The following is a 22,250-nucleotide window of genomic DNA, read 5'->3' on the forward strand; positions in this document are numbered from 1 at the left end:
AATTCAAGGCTTATTTTTGTTTTCAACCCCAAAATGGCTATGCTAGTTTGGAAGTTTAGAACTTTTGAAATTAACTTATAAATTTAACTTTGTAATAAATATACATTTGCGCAATACCATTTTTTATGTAAAAATTAAGAATGGCCTAGCTATGTTTGTGTAGGTTTGACCCTATAAGCCTTACTATTTGCACATAAAAAATACAAGGTACTAATAGGGGAAAAATTTGCACAATGTTGTAAACACTTTTCTATTCAATTTTAAGGTCTTAAAAGTATTGATTTTAATTGATTGTCTAATGAACAAATTCACATTGCAAAATGAAATATTTTTGAATGCCTGAAAAATATACTGAATGTAATTATAAATTTAGCACAGTTTTTGTTACCTTCAGAATAAAGATCCAGATGACACGGTGTTTTCGGATATCTGCTATTTGTTTGGCTTCCTAATTTTGTGACCCCACCACTTTCAGAATAGCAGCATTTTGAATTTGGACTTTCTTTCCCTAAAAAGAAGCAACAACAAAAATAATGAATATATTAAAATGCATTGCATATGTTATAATGATCTATTTTTTCCATATTATAAAAAAGGTGTATTATGAATGTTTGTTGCAAGTCAATAGACAAACCTAAAACCAACATAATACGCAACATAATAAATCCCTCAGGAATTTAACCAAATTGTCTCCATTTAATCAGAGAGATTTAAAGTGGACCTGTCACCTACACATAAAAAGCTGCATAATGAAAGTCCTTTGCAAATTAAATATGAAACCCCAAAAAATGTTTTCATTAAAACATCCATACCTGTTATAAAGGTATTTAAATATCTAAACTGTCAATCAAATATTACCTGCCCCGCCTCTATGCCCGTGGCATTGAGAAGGGGCAGTCAATTACTTTCACTTTCCATTCAGCACTTCCTTTATGTCACTGGTCTCCCCACATTCCCCCTTCCCTCCTCAGGCTCTATAATTGTATAGGGCACTGCACATGGACATTAGTTCCCCATTCTGGTGCATACACAAGATTTTGGGGTGATACACAATTTCTCTTAATAACCGTGTCCACAAAATGGCTCCTGCCTGCTTGCTGTGATTGTATAATTCCAAGACAGAAGGAAACACAATTTAAATAATAAATACAGTGTAAGTAAAGTTTATTTTGCTCAACTAACATGATGGAAAAGAATTTGAAATTATTTCTTAGGGTGACAGGTCCCCTTTAAACAAGGGAAAAACTTTAAATAAACCCAAACAAGGCTTTAAGAAATCTCACACATAAAAAAAATAGGAAAAAACTTTATAGATGGTACCTAGGTCCTGACAAGACTGTAAAAAATATATAATAAAGCATCAAACTTTTGTTCGAGAAACTGTGGTCAACCAGGAATTTAGCTAACCATACTTTAAGGTGGTATTGCCCTATAATAACTACAAAGCCTTCCAAATGATACACAAGATGTGTCAGGAACAATTGCAATCCCAATCCAGCCATCTGCATATTAGGTAGCTGCCATATTACTGCCCCATATCACAGCAAAATGCAAAAATCGTTCATATCCTATCTGTCTATAGGCTAGCCTGGAGAAAAACTAAAAAATATTAATACTAAAATTATTTATGAAATTCCATGCAGTGGAAATGTTTAAAAGCAATTTGGTATGGATTAAGGATGATCACTTAAAATCAGAGAAAGGTGGAGAGACTGTTGATTCTATATCAAAGATGCTTTCAAGTAAGTGCATACCAGGGATCTTTTATAGAGGGGTACTTTTCCCATTGAAAAGTCTTAACATACTAATTTTAATCATAGTCTATATTGCTTTTTTATGTCTCCATTTTATATTTTTCTATGTATTATTCTGACTTGCTTTTCCATCCCTACAGCTTACATTAACTTCCCCATTCCCTTTTTTTCTTCTCATAGTTAATTATTGTACTATAAAGCATTAGTTCTGTATAATACATTTTCGAATAATCAGAATAGTATGCATCCATGGTCATTTCTTATTTTTTTATTAGGGTCCCATTGAAAATGGCTCTATTGCCAAACCCTACAACCATAACATAAATCTATTGATAAATGTCTTTTAGGCAAGGACCCTACTTATTTTTTAACCTAATGGTACTAGCCCCACAATATGTGAATATATAACACTTTACAATATACACTGTATTGGAGGTTTCTGCATTCCAGGGTAATGTGCAGCACATGTTCTTTATATATTCCAAGTAAAAGTCAACAGTGTTGACACAATTATGTAATTGCACTTTAACAAATAAAGCTAATCACTGAGCCACAATATACACCCAAAATTGTAAACTGGTGCCCCTTATCATATGATATCTTACAATGAATGGAAGCTTTAGTCACATTTAGAAAGATAATGTGTATTTGTTGTCATATCTGAAATGGGTAAAAGAAAATGCACTCTTACTAGAAATAAAAATGGAAATCTTTACGTATTATACATATATAATCGTGATGAATAAAAGTATATTTATATGAAATCAATATGAAGTTCATAGCAACAACTAATTCCAATTAAACAGCCAATTAAGCACATACGGTATGTCACCATATGTAACATTTGGCAACAGGTGTTGATACACTTCACTAGGAATTAATTATATGGTATGTTGTGTGACAGAACATTGATGGAATTTAGAGATACACATGATATTTCTATTTCAGAAATTACATTGCAAGAGAGATTAAAGGAGAGTCTCTGAAAAAACAGACATGCAGTATAACCAATTAATATTGTACAGGAATCAAATTAACTAATATTAACTTGGTTATTTCTAAAACATACCTATAATAAATAAATTTGTCTTTCTGGTCTTCTGCCACATATTATCTGGTATGGACATATACAATTAAATCAAAATGGCTTTTTTTTTTTACAAATAAGTTGTGCAAGACAGAGTGATATTGTGATTAATAATGTAAAATTGTAAATAGTAATATATACAGCTTCCCACTCCAAACAAATATATATTGGATGTCCCCATAGTAATACGGTTATGCAAAATATTACTTCACATCCTTAAAAGTATTTGTAAAACCTTGAAATTTTCAGCTAGAAATTTTTCTCCATTACTGCAATGCTGCATACAGAAAATCATTTTAATTTTTAAAAGTTATTCAGGAAAGATGGAAATGACAAAAAAAAACCCCACTTACTTGCCAACTAATACACTATGGGGCAGATTTACTAAGGTTCGAGTGAATTTTCGAAGTACAAAAAGTTTGAATTTCGAAGTCATTTTTTGGATACTTCGATTCAAAGTAAAAATCGTTCGAATATTCGACCATTCAATAATTGAAGTACTGTCTCTTTAGAAAAACTTCGACTTCAATACTTCGCCAAATTAAACCTTTACGCATCGAATAAAAATTGTTCGATCGTACACTAAAATCATTTGATGGTCGAATTTCGAAGTTTTTTGTACTTCGAAATTCGACCCTTGATAAATCTGCCCCTATAAGTTTCCAAAATGAAGGCTATGCCCCAGTCAAATTTTGTATTAGGACTATGTAATTATGATTGCATGCATTTATTTTCATATTTATATTTTCTGTTCTGGACATTCCAAGAACTATGTTGACCAACATATTTTTAAAAGATCTGTCACCTTACTATATACTGTATATACATTTATTTGTGGACATAAACTTTCAAAGAGCACTTTCCAAATTGCAGACCAGTCACTGCTGAAAAATAGTATGTTTCTCTTGGTACTCTAATCTAATCTACAGGGCAGATGTGTCAGAAAGAAATGTTGAATCATCATCTGAATAGAGAGAAAATGGCATAGCCAATTGACTCGTTAACAGTGCATTGGAATCATGTTTTGACATTTTCTTAGATCTAATTCTGCCACCTCTACTAGGAAACTGCAAAAATGTCATATTGCATGCCACAGTTTTGCCATATGCAATAATTTGTAGACATTAACAGATGGACAGGCCTGAACTTATGTACTGAATGTTAAGCAATTAGAGGGTAGGTGACAGGGCTTAGGAGTTGAAATTGCAATGTATGAGGAGTGAGAATTAAAACTTACTCTATTCAAGTTTTTTTATGTTATTTTTTTTTTTAAATAAATAAGCACTAAGTTAGGAGGCCCAATGTGATATTTAGGCAATTATGACCAGGCTGAGGTCATTATTTTTCTTTGTCTGTTTATATGTTTTCTTGTTTTTGTTGTCTGTTTTCAAAGTTAATGGTTTGAAAAGTTATAAAAAGCACCGTAATGAGACAGAGTTATATTTATCACCAAGCCCCCTCACTATACTCACCATCTACGGTTTCCGCAGATCAGAGGGACAGCGGAACCTGTTTGTTATAGTAGTGAAGTATCTGGGTCGGTATCTCAAATACACCCAACCTCCCTTATGGCTATACACCAAACGTTACATGCTTCCATAGGAGTACAAACTCAGATTCCTGAAACTACCCTTAAGATTCTCTCTTGGAACGTAAAAGGTTTAAATACCCCACTGAAACATAAAACAAATTCTCCAATATATGAAACCACTCCGTGCACATATCTGTTTACAGGAAACTCATTGGAACGCTGCTCAGTTCTATACTCTTAAAGATACCTGGATAGCGGAATGTATAACTGCTTCGTATAAAAACAAAAAAAAGAGGTGTTGCCATTCTTTTAAGTAAATTCCTAAATTATAAGGTGCTGTGGGTTAAAGCAGATGCAGAGGCTAGATACTTATTTGTGGACTTACAAATAGAACAAAACCAGTATACAATCTTAAATGTTTATGGACCCAATAATTCCACAGCCTTCTTTACAGATTTAATTGCTTCCATTACAGCATGGGGGCCCTCCACCCTTCTAGTAGCAGGTGATATGAACATTGTTTGGGACCCCATCTTAGATCGGTCTGGAACACAAGGCTCCTCCCCTCAGGGGGGCCATTCAGATCTAGCCAGGTTTGCACAGAGTGTAAGATTGGTAGACAGTTGGTGTCTGCTACACCCAGAGGTAATAACACAAATGGTAGTCAACAATATCACAAGGAAGTAAGATATACAATATTTCTCTATCTGACCACGCATTGATATTGATCACAATCTCAACGCGTTCATCCAACTCTAGAGATAGACAATGGAGTTTTCCTGCATATTTATTCAATTTCACCGACTTTCAGCTTTATCTCTGTAATAAATGGGCAGGCTATACTGATGATAATCTTGAGCACTTAGACAATATGACATTGTTCTGGTCAGCGTCGAAGGCAGTGATGCGAGGACATATACAATCTTACACAGCTAAACTAAATAAAACATTCAAAGAGAAACAAGAATTGTTGAATCATAACCTCACCACTGCCTATCAAACTTACCTTATCACAGGAAGGGAACAGGACCGTCAAAATTATGTACAGGCTAAACAGGATTTAGAAACCCTCTAGACGGACAGGGCAAAGCAAAGTCTTGACTTCAGAAGAAATAGGTTTTATAGGTGGGGCAACAAAGCAGGCCACCTCTTGGCAAACTTAGTGAGACAGATAAAAGGCACCTCACGTATTACACAGATTCAGTCACCAGAGGGACTTACTTCATCTGGAATTCTGAGTGAATTTAAAAAATATTATGAAACCCTTTACCAAGCACCAATAGTGCTTTAATAATACCCAAGCAGGTGTCGACTACCTTCGCTCTGCAAATATGCCTAAACTAAACAAACACAATAGGACATTCTTAATGCCCTGCTATCAGAACAGGAAATAGGTGATACTATTAAGTCACTGGCTAATTAGAAGGTGCCGGAATTGGTTGGCTTTACATCAGAATATTATGAAATGTTGCGAGAGGAGTTGACACCTATTCTATATTCTCTCTTTCAACATGTTTTAGGTGGGGCTGGGGTTTGAGATGGGTTCAGTGAGGCAAAAATGATTTTAATTCTAAAAAAAGATAGAAGGGAGGACCAAGTGGAATCTTATAGACCTATCTCACTGCTAAATCATGATTATAAAATATTTACAACATTTTATCTATTAGGTTGCAAAACATCCTGTTTACTGTGCCAGAACATTTAGGATTTACTCGCAACAGACAGGCTGTAACAGCCATACGCTCTGCCTTGGCAGCAGTGATCTCTGACTCCCAAAATAAAAATTCACAAATGTTAATGGTAAACCTAGATGCAGAGAAGGCGTTTGACCAGAATTTTTCATTCTCATTTAGTTTGATTGGTTAAATTTAGACATTTTGGACCACTTTTTATTAAAGCTATAACAACACTGTAAGGTCATGCCCAGGCTAAATTATATATTAATGGACATTTCTGTTCTTTCTTCACCCTTTCACGGGGAACCAGACAGGGATGCCCACTTTGCCCCTTGTTGTTTAATTTGGCCTTGGACCCATTTCTCCGATATTTGTTAGCTTCTCCACACTTGAGGGATAAATATTGGTACCAAACATCTTAAAATTATGAGCTTTTGCAGATATTTTGTTAATTATAACAAATCAGCGAGAGGCCATCCCCTAACTCTTGAATTATATCCAAGAATTTGGCAGAATAGCAGGATTTATAGTGAATACTACTAAAAATATAGCAATGTCACTACACCCACAATTTGAAAAGCATGGGATGGCCCCTTCCCATTTCAGTGGGCCACTACCACACTACAATTTTTAGGAATTAAGATTCCTCAGACAGTAAATGCTTTGTACAGACAGAACATCACTCCATTATTAGATAAATTGGTTCAGGAGATCAAAGCGTGGTCCCATTTACCAGTTAATTATTTGGAAAAATGCCATTTGATCAAAATGTTCTGGTTTCCCAGGCTGCTTTACCCACTACATATGCTTCCAGTGTTGCTCTCATGCACTGATCTAGTAAAATGAAATTGTGCAGTTAGTCAGTTCATCAGGGGAGGCAAATACCCCAGAATAAGTCGGAAAAACTTCAGCAAACCAAGATATATGGTGGGGTAGGTCTCTCAGATCTTTCGACTTGTAATTTGGCATGTAATTTTTTATTATGTAGCGACTGGATTCAGGATAGGGAACTATTTGCAGTGCCTCGGCTGGAACAGGGCTTAGTGCCAGAGTTCTCTTTGGCCTCTGTTACATTTAACTGAGAGTCAACTCCCATTGCAGGTAAAAGATATCCCCTTATTATACAATACAATAAAGACCTGGCGAGCGGCACGTTATAGATTATCTCTTTCTGCTGTTGACTCCCTCTTTCAGCCTTTCGTGAGCAACCCTCATTTTTTGAATAATTATAGAGGCCATCCTTTTCTCACATGGGCAGCACAAGGGGTAAAACAGGTGAATCATCTAATGTGCATTCCGGACACTATCTATTCTTTATCTAAATTGAAAGAAAAATACAGTGGAATATCTTGGGATACGTTTTCATATCTGCAAGCCAAAAACTATGCTCAGAAGGTAATTCGAACTCTCTCTAAACAAGATAATAATCCAATAGATAGTTCGATCCAACACAGTAAAACCCTCCATATCTCTCTTATATAAGGTATTGAGAACACCGCTACCAGAGAAGGAATTAGAGAGGAATGGGTAGGTGGATCCATCAAATTTCAGAATTGACAAAAGATAAACTGCTGGCCCTACATGTAAATTCGTTAACACTTCTTTGTTCTAGTCAATTCCAAGAAATGTTCCTTAAAATACTGCATAGGGGTTATTTTTACCCAGAACTCAGGAAAAAAGTAGGCTGGTCAGAGACAGACTGTTGCTCAAAATACCTAGCTCCGAAGGCAAATATTTATCATTGTTTGTGGACCTGTCCACTTATACTAAGGTTCTGGAATGAGGTGACTCATTATTGTAAAACTAGCCTACTAATCAATATATCGCCCACACCCACATGGGTGATATTTGTTGATGGGACAAAAATTTTGAAGGCCGATAGGAAATTGGCAGGGATCATTTCAGCAGTTAGTAGAAAAGCTATACTGAACTGTTGGACTTCAGATATACCTCCAATGCTGAATTTAGTGAAGATAAAGCTCAATTTTGTATATCATATGGATTGGCTAGAGACTACTCTAAATAGGGAAAGTCAAGTAGCAAGTTTTTTTAATACCTGGTTAAGATATGTTCAAGATTTAGCTACAGTGTTTAGATTTACTTCATGGTATATGTCAGAGGAACTGTCGGGTAGGCAGATAATATCAAGGTCAGGGTATTGTGGAAAAGAGATACCTAACTGTGAATATCTTGCTCTATAAAATGTACTCTGTCTTATAATTGAAACATTAAAATACATTCTATGTGTTCTGAGATTGGGGATGGTCAATGAAAGTGTGTAGACTAGACCCAGTCTTAAATATGCAAAGTTTTGTATTTATAATTGAAATTAACATGTTCGCTTTTTTGTACATGTATTGAATTAAGGTGCAAATAAAAACATTTTATATAAAAAAAATAAGCACTCATTTCAGTTTAAGTTTGAGTTTATTCAAATAAAAAAAACTCAAATTCACAAATTTTGATAAATAGGCCTCAAAGTGTTATATGCAAATATTTGTGTAGCGTGTATTTTTTTAAATTTGACTTGACTGCTGTGTAGGGGAGTGTCCTTTCCAGCTATTAGCTATTAGCTGGGTCTGTTAGAATTGGAACGGGGAAAGCCAGGGGCCTCAGGTGGGTTCCTTGGTCCAAGAAAGTGAGGGAGAGTCTTTCTTCCTTCTTGCTGGAAGGGGTAGATATGATGAGACAAGAGGCCTTAGTAGGTTGATGAAGAACCCAGGGTAGAAAAAAATAGCTAGTTTGAGGGCTAGCTTCTTTAATAGATCACTGTAGGTTCAGGCTTATTAGTTGATTTTCCAGTTTCCACTGAGAGTTGTAAATTTTAATAACCTAGGCCTCAACAGACAGTGTAGGGATTATAGTGGACAGGCTCAGGGATAGAGAGATCTGAAGAGGAACATCACCATGGGGGGCCTTGCACTCCGAGGCTGGACACACGCTCTAATTACCAATTTTCCTGTCGCCATGTCATCAGAAAAGTAAATGTAGGAACATAATGTAGTGTGTAATATGCGGTGTACCATCCTGATGTCTGTGAAATCTTTTGAGACAATTTTTGGTTGAAAATGTTTATTGTAACATTTAAGCAATAAAGCAAGGTTTTTAAGAATCACTGATACCCTGGTTAGAGTGCACTTGAGAAAGAGTTGCATACAAGATGTGCTCTATTGGGAGAAATAGCATTACCGCAGCATAGAAAGCTTAAATTACTAGTTTGCTCATTTGTAGTGATGGGTACACATTATGTCTTTAACAAACTCACCCGATCAACTACAAACATGTTTGCTGACACCAGTAGCTTCCTAGCTGTGAGATTTCTCTCTGTTAGTGGGGGTGGTCAATTACACAAAATTTTTTAGCAAGGGATGTACACAGCCAAAACCAACATACGTACAAAATCCAAAACCCATTTCTAACTGCATAGCTCCTCATGAGAACGATGCCCATATCAAGCCTCATTAAGCATAAACCAGTTACCTTATTCCAGGTAGGAGAGGATTGAAACTGTACGGATTATTGACTGTGTTATGATGACTATAACTGATAATTAACATCCACTAATGTGAATGCATGTTATCTCTTGCTGCAGGCTTGGGTGCTTTGATGTGGAATACCTTACAGATCTTACCTCTAAGCACTAAAATTATTAACTCTTTATAATTTGCAAAGTCATAATTAGTTAAAAGTGCAGAAATTAGCAGTTGAATTTAAAATTGTAGTATCTGAAATTACCTTTTATGCAATGGGAAGTACATTTTAAACTTTGTTTACCTACAACATTCTTTCTCTCTTGCATTTATATTATACTAGCATGTACAAGAGTAACATGCCATATAGCAGGGCTGTCCCAACTGGTGCCCCCCCCCATGTGTTGCCCTCCACATGAAAGTCTGCCTGCTGTGTCTGCTTACCATATGTAAAATTTAAAAGGTACCACTACAGAGATTAACTGGCCCCTGCATTGTTTAAACCTCAAATTCAGACCGTATTGCCCTATATTGTTCACACTTGTAATCCACCCTGCATTGTTCACACCTGTGACACCTCTATTGTTCACATCCTAAAGCATTGTAATGTTCACACCTGAGACCCAGACTGAAACTGCCCACATTGTTCACCTGTTTACACCTTATTCAAAATGCTAATGGGGCACCAGCAATGTGTCACTGTATGTAGTACATCTTAGAATGGTCCTGATGGGTTTCCCTGTCTCCTGCTCTGTTCTGTTCTGCTTTCCCTTCCCTGTGCGTGTCATGCTCTGCCTGTGATACATAAGCCTGGTGTTTGTTCTGAAGGTTTTTTAGCATTTGAAAATTATTGTTAGGTGCCCCTAAGGTGTTTAATCATGTGCTGGGGGGGGGGGGGTGCTGTGTTACCCACAGGGGAGGAGGAGATATATGGATTTAAGGGTGTGTCTTAATATGACAATTTTTTTATCCCTGCAGTGAGCACCAACCATTTTTGGTGTGCCATTAATGTGGACATGGTTTTGTGGTAACATGGGTGTGGTTTAAAGTGGGTGTGGTCTTAAACAGGGAGTGGCTAACACTGGCTTCCAATATCGGCCAGAAAAATTCCAGCCCTCGGTAGCACAGAAGTTGGACAGCACTGCCATATAGAATGCTTTTGTCTTCATCATCTTCAGACAAAGCAGTAGGACAAAAAGGATTTAAGGAGAGGTTCATTAGTCAATCGAAGTTTATGGTATATACAAATATATTGATAACCTTTGGTAAAAGAGACTTGGCAAACCACAACAGTGGAGCACAAAAGGTGCAATATTTTCTTCCAAAAGTCCAAAGTCCAAAGAGACATTGCAGGAAAAGGACAGAAATTTCTTATTTGTACAGTAGGTCCTCGTGATTAACATTTTTTTTGGCATACAGTTGCAATTCAAAGCAATACCCCTTGCTTGTTTCATTACATTACATACCCTGAAGCTAGCAATACTCCATTCCATAATATGCCAAAATAGTATCAATAATTCATGGGGTACATTTTCCTTTGGAATAATACCATCATAGATTATTTCATGTTTTAACCTTTCAACCTCGAAGATTAACTTATTTATTCTTAATCAAAGGGCATTTCATTGTAATGTGAATCCTAAGGTTAACCCTGTTTCCTCCAAAGCTGATTTGAAAGTGGACCAAATTCTTCTCAACAAAATTCATACAATGAGCTGAAAATTAAATATTTTTTCAGAATTCATTTTGTGCAGTAGCCCTAAAGCTACTTTCACACAGGTGTAATCACATTTAGTTTGGCCACACAAAAATATGGTTGGTTAAATTGTACTATTACAACCTGATCCTACTTCATATAATAAAATTATACACGTACATAGGGGATTTGTTACTTTACTTCAAATAAGCAAATCCAACATGATTTATGTGAGTGTTTTACCATATTTATGGGTGGCCACCAATACAGCAGTTTGAGCCCTTAGGATAGGAGGGTTTGTGTTATGAAAGCATATATAGGACCACTTAGTAAACCCCCACCCTGTGGGATAAATCCCATGGATATGTATGAGAAGATAGGAGGAGGTAAAGGAGGTCACAGAGAATTAGCTAGAGGAGCCCTAGGTCTATGAAAATTTGCATTAATTCAGGTCATGAGATACAGTATCTAGAAGAGTTAAGCCAGTTAAGTCTAAAGCAGTTGGACTTTTGGAGTTTTCTAGAAGAAGCCACTTGGATGAGTGGTGAAAGAATTTCAAGAAAACACAACTACTATATACTGTAGTTGAGCCCTATATTCTATATTTATGTAATAGCTAATCATGACGCAGTGGGGGTCATTCAGGTCTGGACTGGCAAATATGTATATAAATAAGATATGTGGGTTCTGGCAAGTGTCAGAGGGGCTGCCATAAGATGCCATAGAAAGTCACTATTTAGTGGGCTGGTGGGGGACTGATTGGGCCTATATGTACTTGGAATGCCAGGGCCTATTTTGACTCCAAGTCCAGACCTGGGGTCATTCAAAGACACCCTAGACACAAGAGCACACAAGTGCACCCATTAGTGCTCATTTAAAAACTATTTGCATTCAGATAAACACAAGGTGCAGAGCACAGCACCAGCAAGAGTTGCTGATGAAGGATGAAGTTGCCACAAGTTTTCTTGTGCAGAGCAGGTTGAAAATGCAAAAATATGGTGAATTGCTCCTATTTTTCGCTATATGCTACGCATTTAGTAAATTAATCGAATAAAGAGTAACTGAGACAGCAGTAGGTCTCCACTGAAGGCTTTAGTGGGCTATTGGGTTTTGCAATAATAGGCACTAAGCTTGCCCAGGAGCAAAAACCTATAGCAACCAATCACCAGGTATATTGGTTTAGTTTATATATACATATATTAATAAACACATGTATACATGTATAGTGTATCTCTCACTCTCTTCTTCCACTATTGCTCTTCCCTTTAAGTGTCCAGCAACACATTTTTGCAGTTGCTGAAACGTTTCCATTATTATGGCTTATTGAGGTTCCAGCAGTGATACTGCTGAGATTACATTCAACAGGACAAGTAACTACTTCAAATGAGAATCTCCCAGGCCACATAACCTTTATTTGTCAGCATTGATTACCCATCACAGAGCATATTTCATATTTTATATTTTAAGGGTAAAAGAAACGACCTGCAAAGGAATACATATGTGTGTGTGTGATGGTTTCCTCAGACAGTTGGAAGAAACGTGTATTGAAAACTAAGATCACATTGCCTACTCGCCATAAGCAATAAAAAAGGGAATCACTAGCATGGTTTCTATCAAAGCCATTGTCAATATTAAATCCTTAGACATAAAGTGATTGCACTACAAGCCTAAAATTTTTATGTAAATACAGTGGTGTGAAATTTTCTGCCTTATGTATTGTTTATGCTTTCCTATTGATTATATTGTTTCAACTGTTTTATTACTACAGAGAAAAAGGAAATCATTTTTAACAATTCAAGCTATTTGATTATAACAGAGTCTATGGGTGATGCCCTTCCCTTAAGTCAGAGCTACCTGTATAATGGGTTTCCATATAACCTATGCCATAATTGTACATATTAACAAGCTATTTGCAATTTTACACCAATTTATTCCCTGGAGTAACAAAACAGATTTATAAAAAGGCCCCTAGAGAAAGAGTGATTGCATGAAGAAGGGTCAATAATACTCATCTAATTGGCTTGTTTTTTCTAAATAAGGTTGTCATTAAGATGTCATTCCTTTGGATGAGTTTGAGATGAATATTACTCAATTTACTTATGGCACTGGTAATTAACACGTATAAAGGCTAGGTTTAGACAGATATATTGTACACAATAATTAAGTGACATTTATAATGCCATTTCCAAAAAAAGTTTCTAATTATGTACCCTTTGGACTAAACATATACAGAACACTGCAATATATTTCTTGGCCTACAAAAGTCATCAAACACCTCAAAGTTTAGGTAGTCCAATACTCACTTTAACTTGGAAATGCATTGGTTCACTATTCACTTATAATGGGAATAAGGCTGAAAAACGCAAATATCTCACAAATCCATAGGTTTACCATTCATTTATAGTAGGAATAAGGCTGAGAATATCTCAGAAATTCATTGGTTTAGCATTAATTTATAGGGGGTAGTGATGATCAAATTGGACCCATTTTGCCAATAATTCACAAAACAGCAAATATTTTGCCAAACTCATTTTAGTCAATAGGCATTTTTTTGCGCAAATTTTTTTTTTTATTACTAAACAGTTTTTTCATAGCCAAAATCTGCAAAATGTCTCACTCAGAAATTCTTAAGTTTACTATTCATTTATAGTAGGACTATACACCTCAGGTTTCACGTGACAGAAGGGAAATATGGCTACTGCCCCATACAAATTAAGAGGAAAAAGGAAAGATATTCTGAGCACCACATTATTATTAATTTATTATATATTATGCCATTGCGGCGATTCAGTAAGTGTATAATTCAAAGAAACAAAAACATAAACAAAGTTGTTAAAGGGGAACTCCAGTTTCCAAACCAAAATTTAATAAAGAGGCCCACATAACACAGAAACCCCTAATATACCCATCACAGTTGTTTCTTCAAAAAAGTATAAATAAATGCCATTTTCTATGCTGAAATCCAGCTGTTTAACATTTCTTCTCTTTCTGCATCATTTGAAATCCTGGCAGGGAAGGAGGGACTAAACACTGATGTTACAAATTGTAACAACTTCTCCACAGCTTACAGACAGCATGCAGGGACTACATTACCCATAATTGCTTCCTTTCCTTATTGAAATCACGTGTGTGGGGAATTGTGAGGTTTGGAGGATGCAGGCTGAGGACAGATGGCTGTTGATACAAAGTAACAGTAGTCAGTCAGCTCAGCAAAGTAGTCAGAGAGATCAGCAGGAGAGCAGGGGGCTAGGCTTAGGGAACTGTCAGAAACCATTAAAAATCATGAAAAGTCTGTATATTTTTTTAAATGATATATATTGCAAAGTTGCTTGAAATTATGTTTACTTAAAAGCTTAAGTTATGTTTTTGTGGAGTTCCTCATTAAAGATGCATAAAATCAGTTTTTTTGTGCATATATTAAAAAGTCCAGACTTAATATTTACTAGCTTTAATATGTCAATATATATGGGATCATTACTGTATTATTTGCATAGCCTTTTTCAGCAGTTTTTGCTTGACTGATAAACCTGGGTCATCATGGAATATCATCACTGCATACAATGGGTAGGATGCAATGGTCTAATAAACGCAAGCATAAAATTTTTGTTAGATCACTAGTCATTATATAGATGGAAAGTACCATGAAACAAACCATGAAACCTGTCTATAGACTTATAAAAGCACAGGACTTTCTCTCAAGACCACAGAATCACAATCCAAAAGAGGATGAACAAAAAAAGCCAGACAGTGTGTGAAATCATCTGTTCCATTAGGAGCGCAAAAGGAGTGGAGGGAAAGCAGAATTAGCTTTGACCAGCCAGATAATGAAAACTTGGAAAGTTTCACTGTGTACGTAATGGATGATTGATGAACATTAATGACCATTAAGTTTCTATTTATTATGGTAAGTTGAATAAAGGAATTGGCTGCAAATGATTTCCCAGAAAATTAAGCAATCAAGGAGCTATTAAGGAGGGATTTATTGTACTTAATATAAAATGACTTTTCCCCCAACGATTCCTCTGCATAATCTGTGTCTTGCGCGATGGTCGCCTGTCTGAGCAAATCCCAAGTTACACAATATAAGATGCAATCACCATTCTCATTTTTTGCAATCACGTTAAATCTACTTGAGAGCCAAATAATGGGACCTGCATTGTATAATGGACTTACTGCAGTAACCTTGAGTTAGAGGTTGAGGGACAACCTTGATGAAAGAAAAATCTGACACTCTTATCTAGTATCTAGTTACAGTTTTATATTAAATGCACTATTTATCACCGTTAGCTACATAACCACATACATAACCACATACCAACGAGATGTTTTATGAAAGCAAAGTAACTGGAAACAGGAATACAATTAAACTGTCAGTGGGCAAGGCTCTATTGTTAGTTAACTTGCAACCACCAACTGGAGATGTACTGGCAAACCACAATCTAAAGGGGACTATACACTATAAGATATGCATTTCTGGCAACCTCACTAGAGTGGATCTTTCCCCCCATATGACCATGTTGGGCTAATCCTTTGATTCAGCCCTAGTGTCAAACTGGATTACAATGAGAGGAATAGGCACTGACGGGACGAGTACCACATCAACTAGCCAATGCAGTCCTCAATCGGATGACAAAATCAACTGGTTGGGCAGGAATGTTGGAGGGCCCCATACATAGGCAGAAAAGCTGCAGAATTGGTCTAAAGGACTGAATCAGCATCTTAAATCTGCCCGTCTATTGCCACCTTAACTTTGGCCAAAATGTTACTAAACCAATATTGCAGGGAGGCTTTTGTTTCCTATAGGCTAGTTAAGCGAGTATTCGTATTCTAGACAACCTGAAACTGCTTGTTTTTGTCCAGGGTGTCTTCTTTTCTATCCCTTTCCATCTGCATTACCCCTGCCAAGTATATAATGCTATTGGCTAATTCATTCAGGCATGAAGTTAAAACGTGATCTGTAATTTGGATCTTCATACCTTGTCTACTAAAAAATCATGTAAACATTAAATAAATAGACTTGTTTTGCCTCTAAAAGGGTGAATTATATATTTTTGTTATTACAGAATAAAAAGCAATATTTTAAATTTATTTTTAACATTTACTTGAACCACATATTTAGGAATGGCAGATTGAAAGTGCATCTGAAGACCATCAAATTTGTCATTTATATTACAAATTATTTCTGAAATAGTTTTTTATTTTAGCTTTTTAAAAAGATGCAGTGGTATGAAGCAAAAATATGGAGGTGACATTGATCAATGTTCTTTAGAAAAGTGCATTATTTATCTGTGCCACTGCCAGCACATGCAGATTGGCAATGTCTATCATCGTAGCATAACCTGTTATAACCTCTGTTTGTTCAGAGTAATCTTTTGGACATATGCAGAAAATTGCCAATTTGTCTGAAAAATAGAAGGACTAAGGGTATGTGTCTTTTGCCTTTGTGACGGCAGGCCTCAAGTGACACAAATGAAATCTCTGTATGTGCTTCACCCGAAAAACATTTGATCTCAACAATCAGATGTCATCAACAGAAATGCTTGAGATTTTGAGGCCATGAAATATTTCTCTAGTTTGATCAAGGAAAAACAGAGCTTCTAGTTATCATTTGAGAGGTGAAAAGAATTCATTAAAGCATTTCACACTAGAAAGTTTGATAAATGCCAGCCTGTGTAGGTAAAGAAAGAGAGCAGACAAAGCCTCATTACCTGTACACCTATTTGTAAATAATTGCTATATTATATCATAATGACAGGTGCTAACAACATAATGTTAACAGAGTGATGCATATTACAGTCAAAATGCCTTTATTAAACTGATTGCAGGTGTGATGGTTCTTTCTTATGAGCCAGGCAGGTTCTGAGGGCATCTATGCTCACTGTAGTTGTTGCAGTGGTAACAGGCAACAACATAATGAAGTGACATATAGTATAGCAGCTAACATTGAGGGAAACAAGGCCTGAGACAAATTCCATTTACAGATATAGGACAATGACATTTTACATAGTGTAGTCATATTATTTATTTTAATCCAGTCATCTTTTTTCATTGTAAAATATGATGGTGTCCTGTGTTTGACGCTCAATAGGCAAATAAATCAAGATTTTTTAAATGTATAAATATTTTGAAGTAGCTTTAAGATATGGTGCTTAATGTTCTGGAAAGACCCCTTATTCAGAGTTCCCAGAATTTTGGATACGGCTGTATTATTTCAGTGTAACAAGCTGACAAGTGGAATAGATGCCTGATAATTTTGTCAGGCTTGCAAACCCCGTGAACAACATTCTGATGCAAAACGAGTTGGGGAGCAACGCAAGCATGAAAAATGTCCCTAGGTGGTGCAAAATAAGTGCTGTGATTGGCCATTTAGTTGTGGACTGGAAGATTACAGGAGACTCTGCTTAGCAGTACACCTGTTTTTATACAACCAAAAACTTGCCTCCACACCAAGAAATAAAAAATAAGCACCTGCTTTGAGGCCACTGGAAGCAACATCCAAGAGGTTGGTTAGAAAAATGTTGCTCACGAACTGTTGATTGGGAACCACTGCCCTAGTGTTACCGATACACAATGTGATCATACACATTGAGTCTTGCTAGATACTGTATGTTGTCCCTAATTTTTTTGTTGGGGATCAATCAACCAGGTCTCTAGTGACAAAATCATTCATTTACACCATCAATGCAGTATCTTACAAGAATATCCTTTATATTTAAGAACTAAAATTACACACAAGATTTTTTAATATTTTATAGGTTGCCAGTTACACATGGGAATGATTTACTCCTATACCCTATGCTAACTGGCTATGTGAACTTATTTGTTGCTAGTTTAGCTTGAGTATGTTTCCATATTTAAGCTGTCATTGTGTCTGATTTCTCTGATATCAATCACAAAATAAGCATTTCTGGGAAGGACCATTGCTTGAACATTAATAGAGATGGATAAGACTTTTTAGTGCACAAAGCACACCATACATGTCAATGAGAAAAGGGTTTAGCTGCAGTTAATCTAAGGTTGCATTTCCTAACCAATCCTCAAAATATTTTGGTGATAAATTAATCTTCCCTTGTTTTGCTTTGCTGAAAAATTTGCACAAAACAGCACAAAATTTACAAAACACATTCAATTCCATGGGCAACTTTTTTGTCATGGCTACTCTTTTGTAGCAAAATATGTTAGTCCAAATGCATTAAAGTCAATGGGCAGTTTTCTCATTTCGAAATACATTGAAGTGAATGGGTATTTTTACTTGCATTTTTTCTTTGCTAATGTTTTTCTCAGCAAATTTTGTTGCAGTTTTGAAAAAAAAAATAAAATAAAAAATCAGCCAATGGTGAAATGCAGAATTTTGCTGCAAATCCAAAGGAAATTTGCTGGTCACAACTCCCTTTATGATGACCATTAGCCTGCTAGAAAGAGCTTTTTCCACCAACAATTATTCTTGATAACATGCATAAAACAAATTTGCATGCCAAATTCGCACAGCAGCAAATTATTTGCAACTATAACGTCTGTTATTTTGGGCAACTTTCTCTACCCCGCAGAAGAACTTTTGGTATTACATTCATTAAATCACTTCCTTGGTTAGAAATGAGCTCTAATTACAGATTTCTCTGCATGAACTTTATCTCTTTCTCTCAAGCCTCTGTTTTCGCTCTCTCTCTCCTATGTCTTCTTACTAATGAGTTTATAAATCTAACACTTTCCTCCTACAAAAAAATGGCAACGCAGTGTCCACCTTCCAAACTTTTTAGCTGCCATACCTGTGTTTTTTTTATAGTTGAAATTTTTTGTAATTCTCCTTTTTTTCCCTACAACATTAGATTTTGCTGCATCACCATTTATCAGGAATCAGCATATTTTTTTCTGTAATATGATCTAATTTAATGTTACATAGAAGCCTTTCATCGAGCAAGCATTATTAAAACTATGAATATACTTGCCAAACTTAATGCTGAACATTTGCATTAAAGTGACTGTTTGGTTGTTACCTTGGGGTGATTTAAGTGATGTTCTTGTGGAAGGTATAAAAAATGCATCAGTTTCATACAATCATATCCTCCTATTTACATTTTTTTCTACACATAAAATAAGAATATGCCCGTGGAAAAAAGAAAACAGAATCAAGCACAATGCTGACCTCGATTCATTGAAATGGCTCGTAACAATTGCCGTTAGGTAATAAGATATGTCTAGAAAAGGTATTTATTTTAACAACTTTTCTCTTATCAAAGTTTTTTGGACAATTTGTTGTGCCAAATGTATCACCTGGGGTAACTGAGAGCTTTCTCTCTCTCTCTCTCTCTCTCTCTCTCTCTCTCTCTCTCTCTCCGCAGACCAAATACAGCAATCTTACCTAAAGCAATTGTGCTCCGAAACTCTACATTAGTCCAATCTGCAAGGTCTACTTGTGTTTTCACACATGAAATGCTCATAAATTGATATGCTGTGTATGCTGTTCCACTGCTTTCATATTTTTCTCTGCGCATTAAAAATAAATCATATTTGTTTAATGATTGTGCCAGAAAACAAACAATAATATACAGGGATCTCATACATACAAAAACGGGTAAATATTCTCAAAAAATGTTTTTTTAAAGTTGTTAGCTCAGTTCAGTATGAGAGATCTCTGCTCCACTGTGCAAGAAAGAATATATTGAATTCCGTTTTATACACACATATTTATCATAAAAATATTTTACTACATAATATACCCTTTAGATGTAAAAGTAAAATGTATTTTTGTCCACGTGGATCACTACAGTTTAGTGTAAAATAATACAATGTGGTATTGTTGGTACACATAGGTATAGGATTTATCATCTAGAAACCCATTCTCTAGAAATCTCCGAAATACAGAAAAATCCAAAAACTTCTATTTACGGAAACTTTTTGATTGGTTTACTTTTTTTGCTATTGATAATAAAGTTAGAATGTATTTATAAAATAAAAAAATGAACTTGATATTAGCGTCAGAAAACTAATGTGGTGGCAAAAAAATGTTTTTAGTAACTATAAGAAATTGTGCTTCAAATTATAGAAATAACCCTCAACCCAAGGTCCCAAGCATTTCAGATAATTGGCCCCATACCAGTAATATAAACAGTTTAAAATATTACCTTAAATGGTATATAGTATATGCCAATTTTGTGTAAAAATGTTGGTGTAGTAAGTACTGTAACTGGAGAGTGTTTGTGGATTGCTAGCAGTGTGGTCTATTTTGTTATTTATTTCAAAAGGCTAAAAAAAATCCAGACCTTAAGGAACATTTTTCATCATCTGCGATATCACCAGTGTAATTTTGTCAGGATGTGTCTGGCTGCTTTGAGCAGTTGAATGCCATTCTGCCCCATGGAGTTGTAGTACTCTATATGGAGCTTGGCACTATAACCCGAGATCTTGCTCCCTAATGCTGATCACACGTGGGACGAAAATATTCAGCCAGTATTTTCCATCCTGGAATGAACTGTGATGAGCAGTAATTAAATAAATAGTTAAAAATCAGCAAAATAAAAATAAAACATAGAATTAATCAACTTTCAGATAAACAGAAGTCACTGGCTCAGGTAACTAGATAATGCAGCAGAAAAGAAAGTTGATAAATTAAAAGATCTCCAAAAAAAAAAATTAGAACAAGCACAAACTCTCTCAGAATGGCGATGCCTAAATGCTTCCCCTTAGATATAATGCATTAACTTATATGTGTGACTGAATGAACAGATTTCTTTGCATCTATCATATATTTTAAATTCTGTTCATATTGCTAATAAGAACAGAGTCTTTGAAACCTGACATATGTCACCGTTTAACATTTAAAATAGTACAGTCACACTCCAAACAGCACATGTCGATAACGTCTAACACAAATCTGACTACAACATCAATATATCTCAGCCCTAAAGCTCATTGTTTCATTATGGCTGCCCTGCAAACTATTTATCTCCTTAAAAATGTTCTTACAACCTTGATATACATATAAGAAGGATGGCACACATACTTAGTCAATTTGGATAAGAAGACCAATTATGTGTCATGGCACTGCAAGGTGTCTAGGGAAATGTAGGTCTTGGTGCTTTAGAAAAAAAAAAAAGTCATCCAGATGGTACTCAGTTGGACTCATGTCTGCCTAATGCATTAGCATGCATATCACACGCTGTTTCCTTATGGCATCACTAACTTAGGAAGGTGTATTGCATTTATGAGATTTTATATTGACAGCATGACATAAATACTAGACTATACCAATGTTTTCTCTGTCTGTTTTGTGCCAATGTAAGTATACATACTAAAGTTTGTGAACAGATACTCTCTCCTTCATTTGCAAATCCAAATTTAACCTACAAAACTCTTTGGGGTGCATACAGTTTTGTGGTATAGAGCTAGATTATATAGATAGATAGATGATTGAGAGATAGATAGATAGATAAAGACATACTGCTCTTAAAGCCAAAGAGTGGTTCTGCCTCAAGGTAAGGGTACTAGTGACAAAGTTGGCTTGAGGACAGAATCCATCCAAGTCAGGGGGCTCCCAGGGGAATCTACATACACAGAATTGTATTTCCTCTCAAATAGATAGATAGACACAGAGAGAGAGAGAGAGAGAGAGAGAGAGAGAGAGAGAGAGAGAGAGAGAGATAGATAGATAGATAGATAGATAGATAGATAGAGAGATAGAGAGAGCTAGAGAGAGAGAGAGATGATAAAATAAATAGATGATAAATATATAGAGAGATAGACAGATGATAAAAAGAGAGAGAGATGATAAATAGATAAATGAGAGAGAGCTAGATAGAGAGAGAGAGAGCGAGAGAGAGCGCTAGAGATAGAGGTAGAGAGAGAGAGAGAGAGAGAGAGAGAGAGAGAGAAAGAGAGAGAGATAGAGAGATAGAGAGATAGAGAGATAGATAGAGAGATAGAGAGAGAGAGAGAGAGAGAGAGAGAGAGAGAGAGAGAGAGAGAGAGAGAGATATGGATAGATGGATAGATAGAGAGAGATAGAGAGAGCTAGAGATAGAGAGCTAGAGAGAGCTAGA

At 35.8% G+C, this 22,250-nt stretch overlaps 1 protein-coding gene across 4 annotated transcripts in view; it reads right to left on the reverse strand.

The window, feature by feature from the left end:
• Window positions 1-22,250, reverse strand: part of LOC108710917 (teneurin-2) — a 1,136,107-nt gene that overhangs the window by 576,684 nt on the left and 537,173 nt on the right. For all 4 annotated transcript variants that reach the window (XM_041586173.1, XM_041586172.1, XM_041586171.1 and 1 more), the window contains one exon: window positions 389-508. In XM_041586173.1, the coding sequence (XP_041442107.1) occupies window positions 389-508 (120 nt within the window). The remainder of the gene's footprint in view (window positions 1-388; window positions 509-22,250) is intronic.

This window comes from Xenopus laevis, chromosome 3L (assembly GCF_017654675.1).
Source record: "Xenopus laevis strain J_2021 chromosome 3L, Xenopus_laevis_v10.1, whole genome shotgun sequence".
NCBI classification, from domain to species: Eukaryota; Metazoa; Chordata; class Amphibia; order Anura; family Pipidae; genus Xenopus; species Xenopus laevis.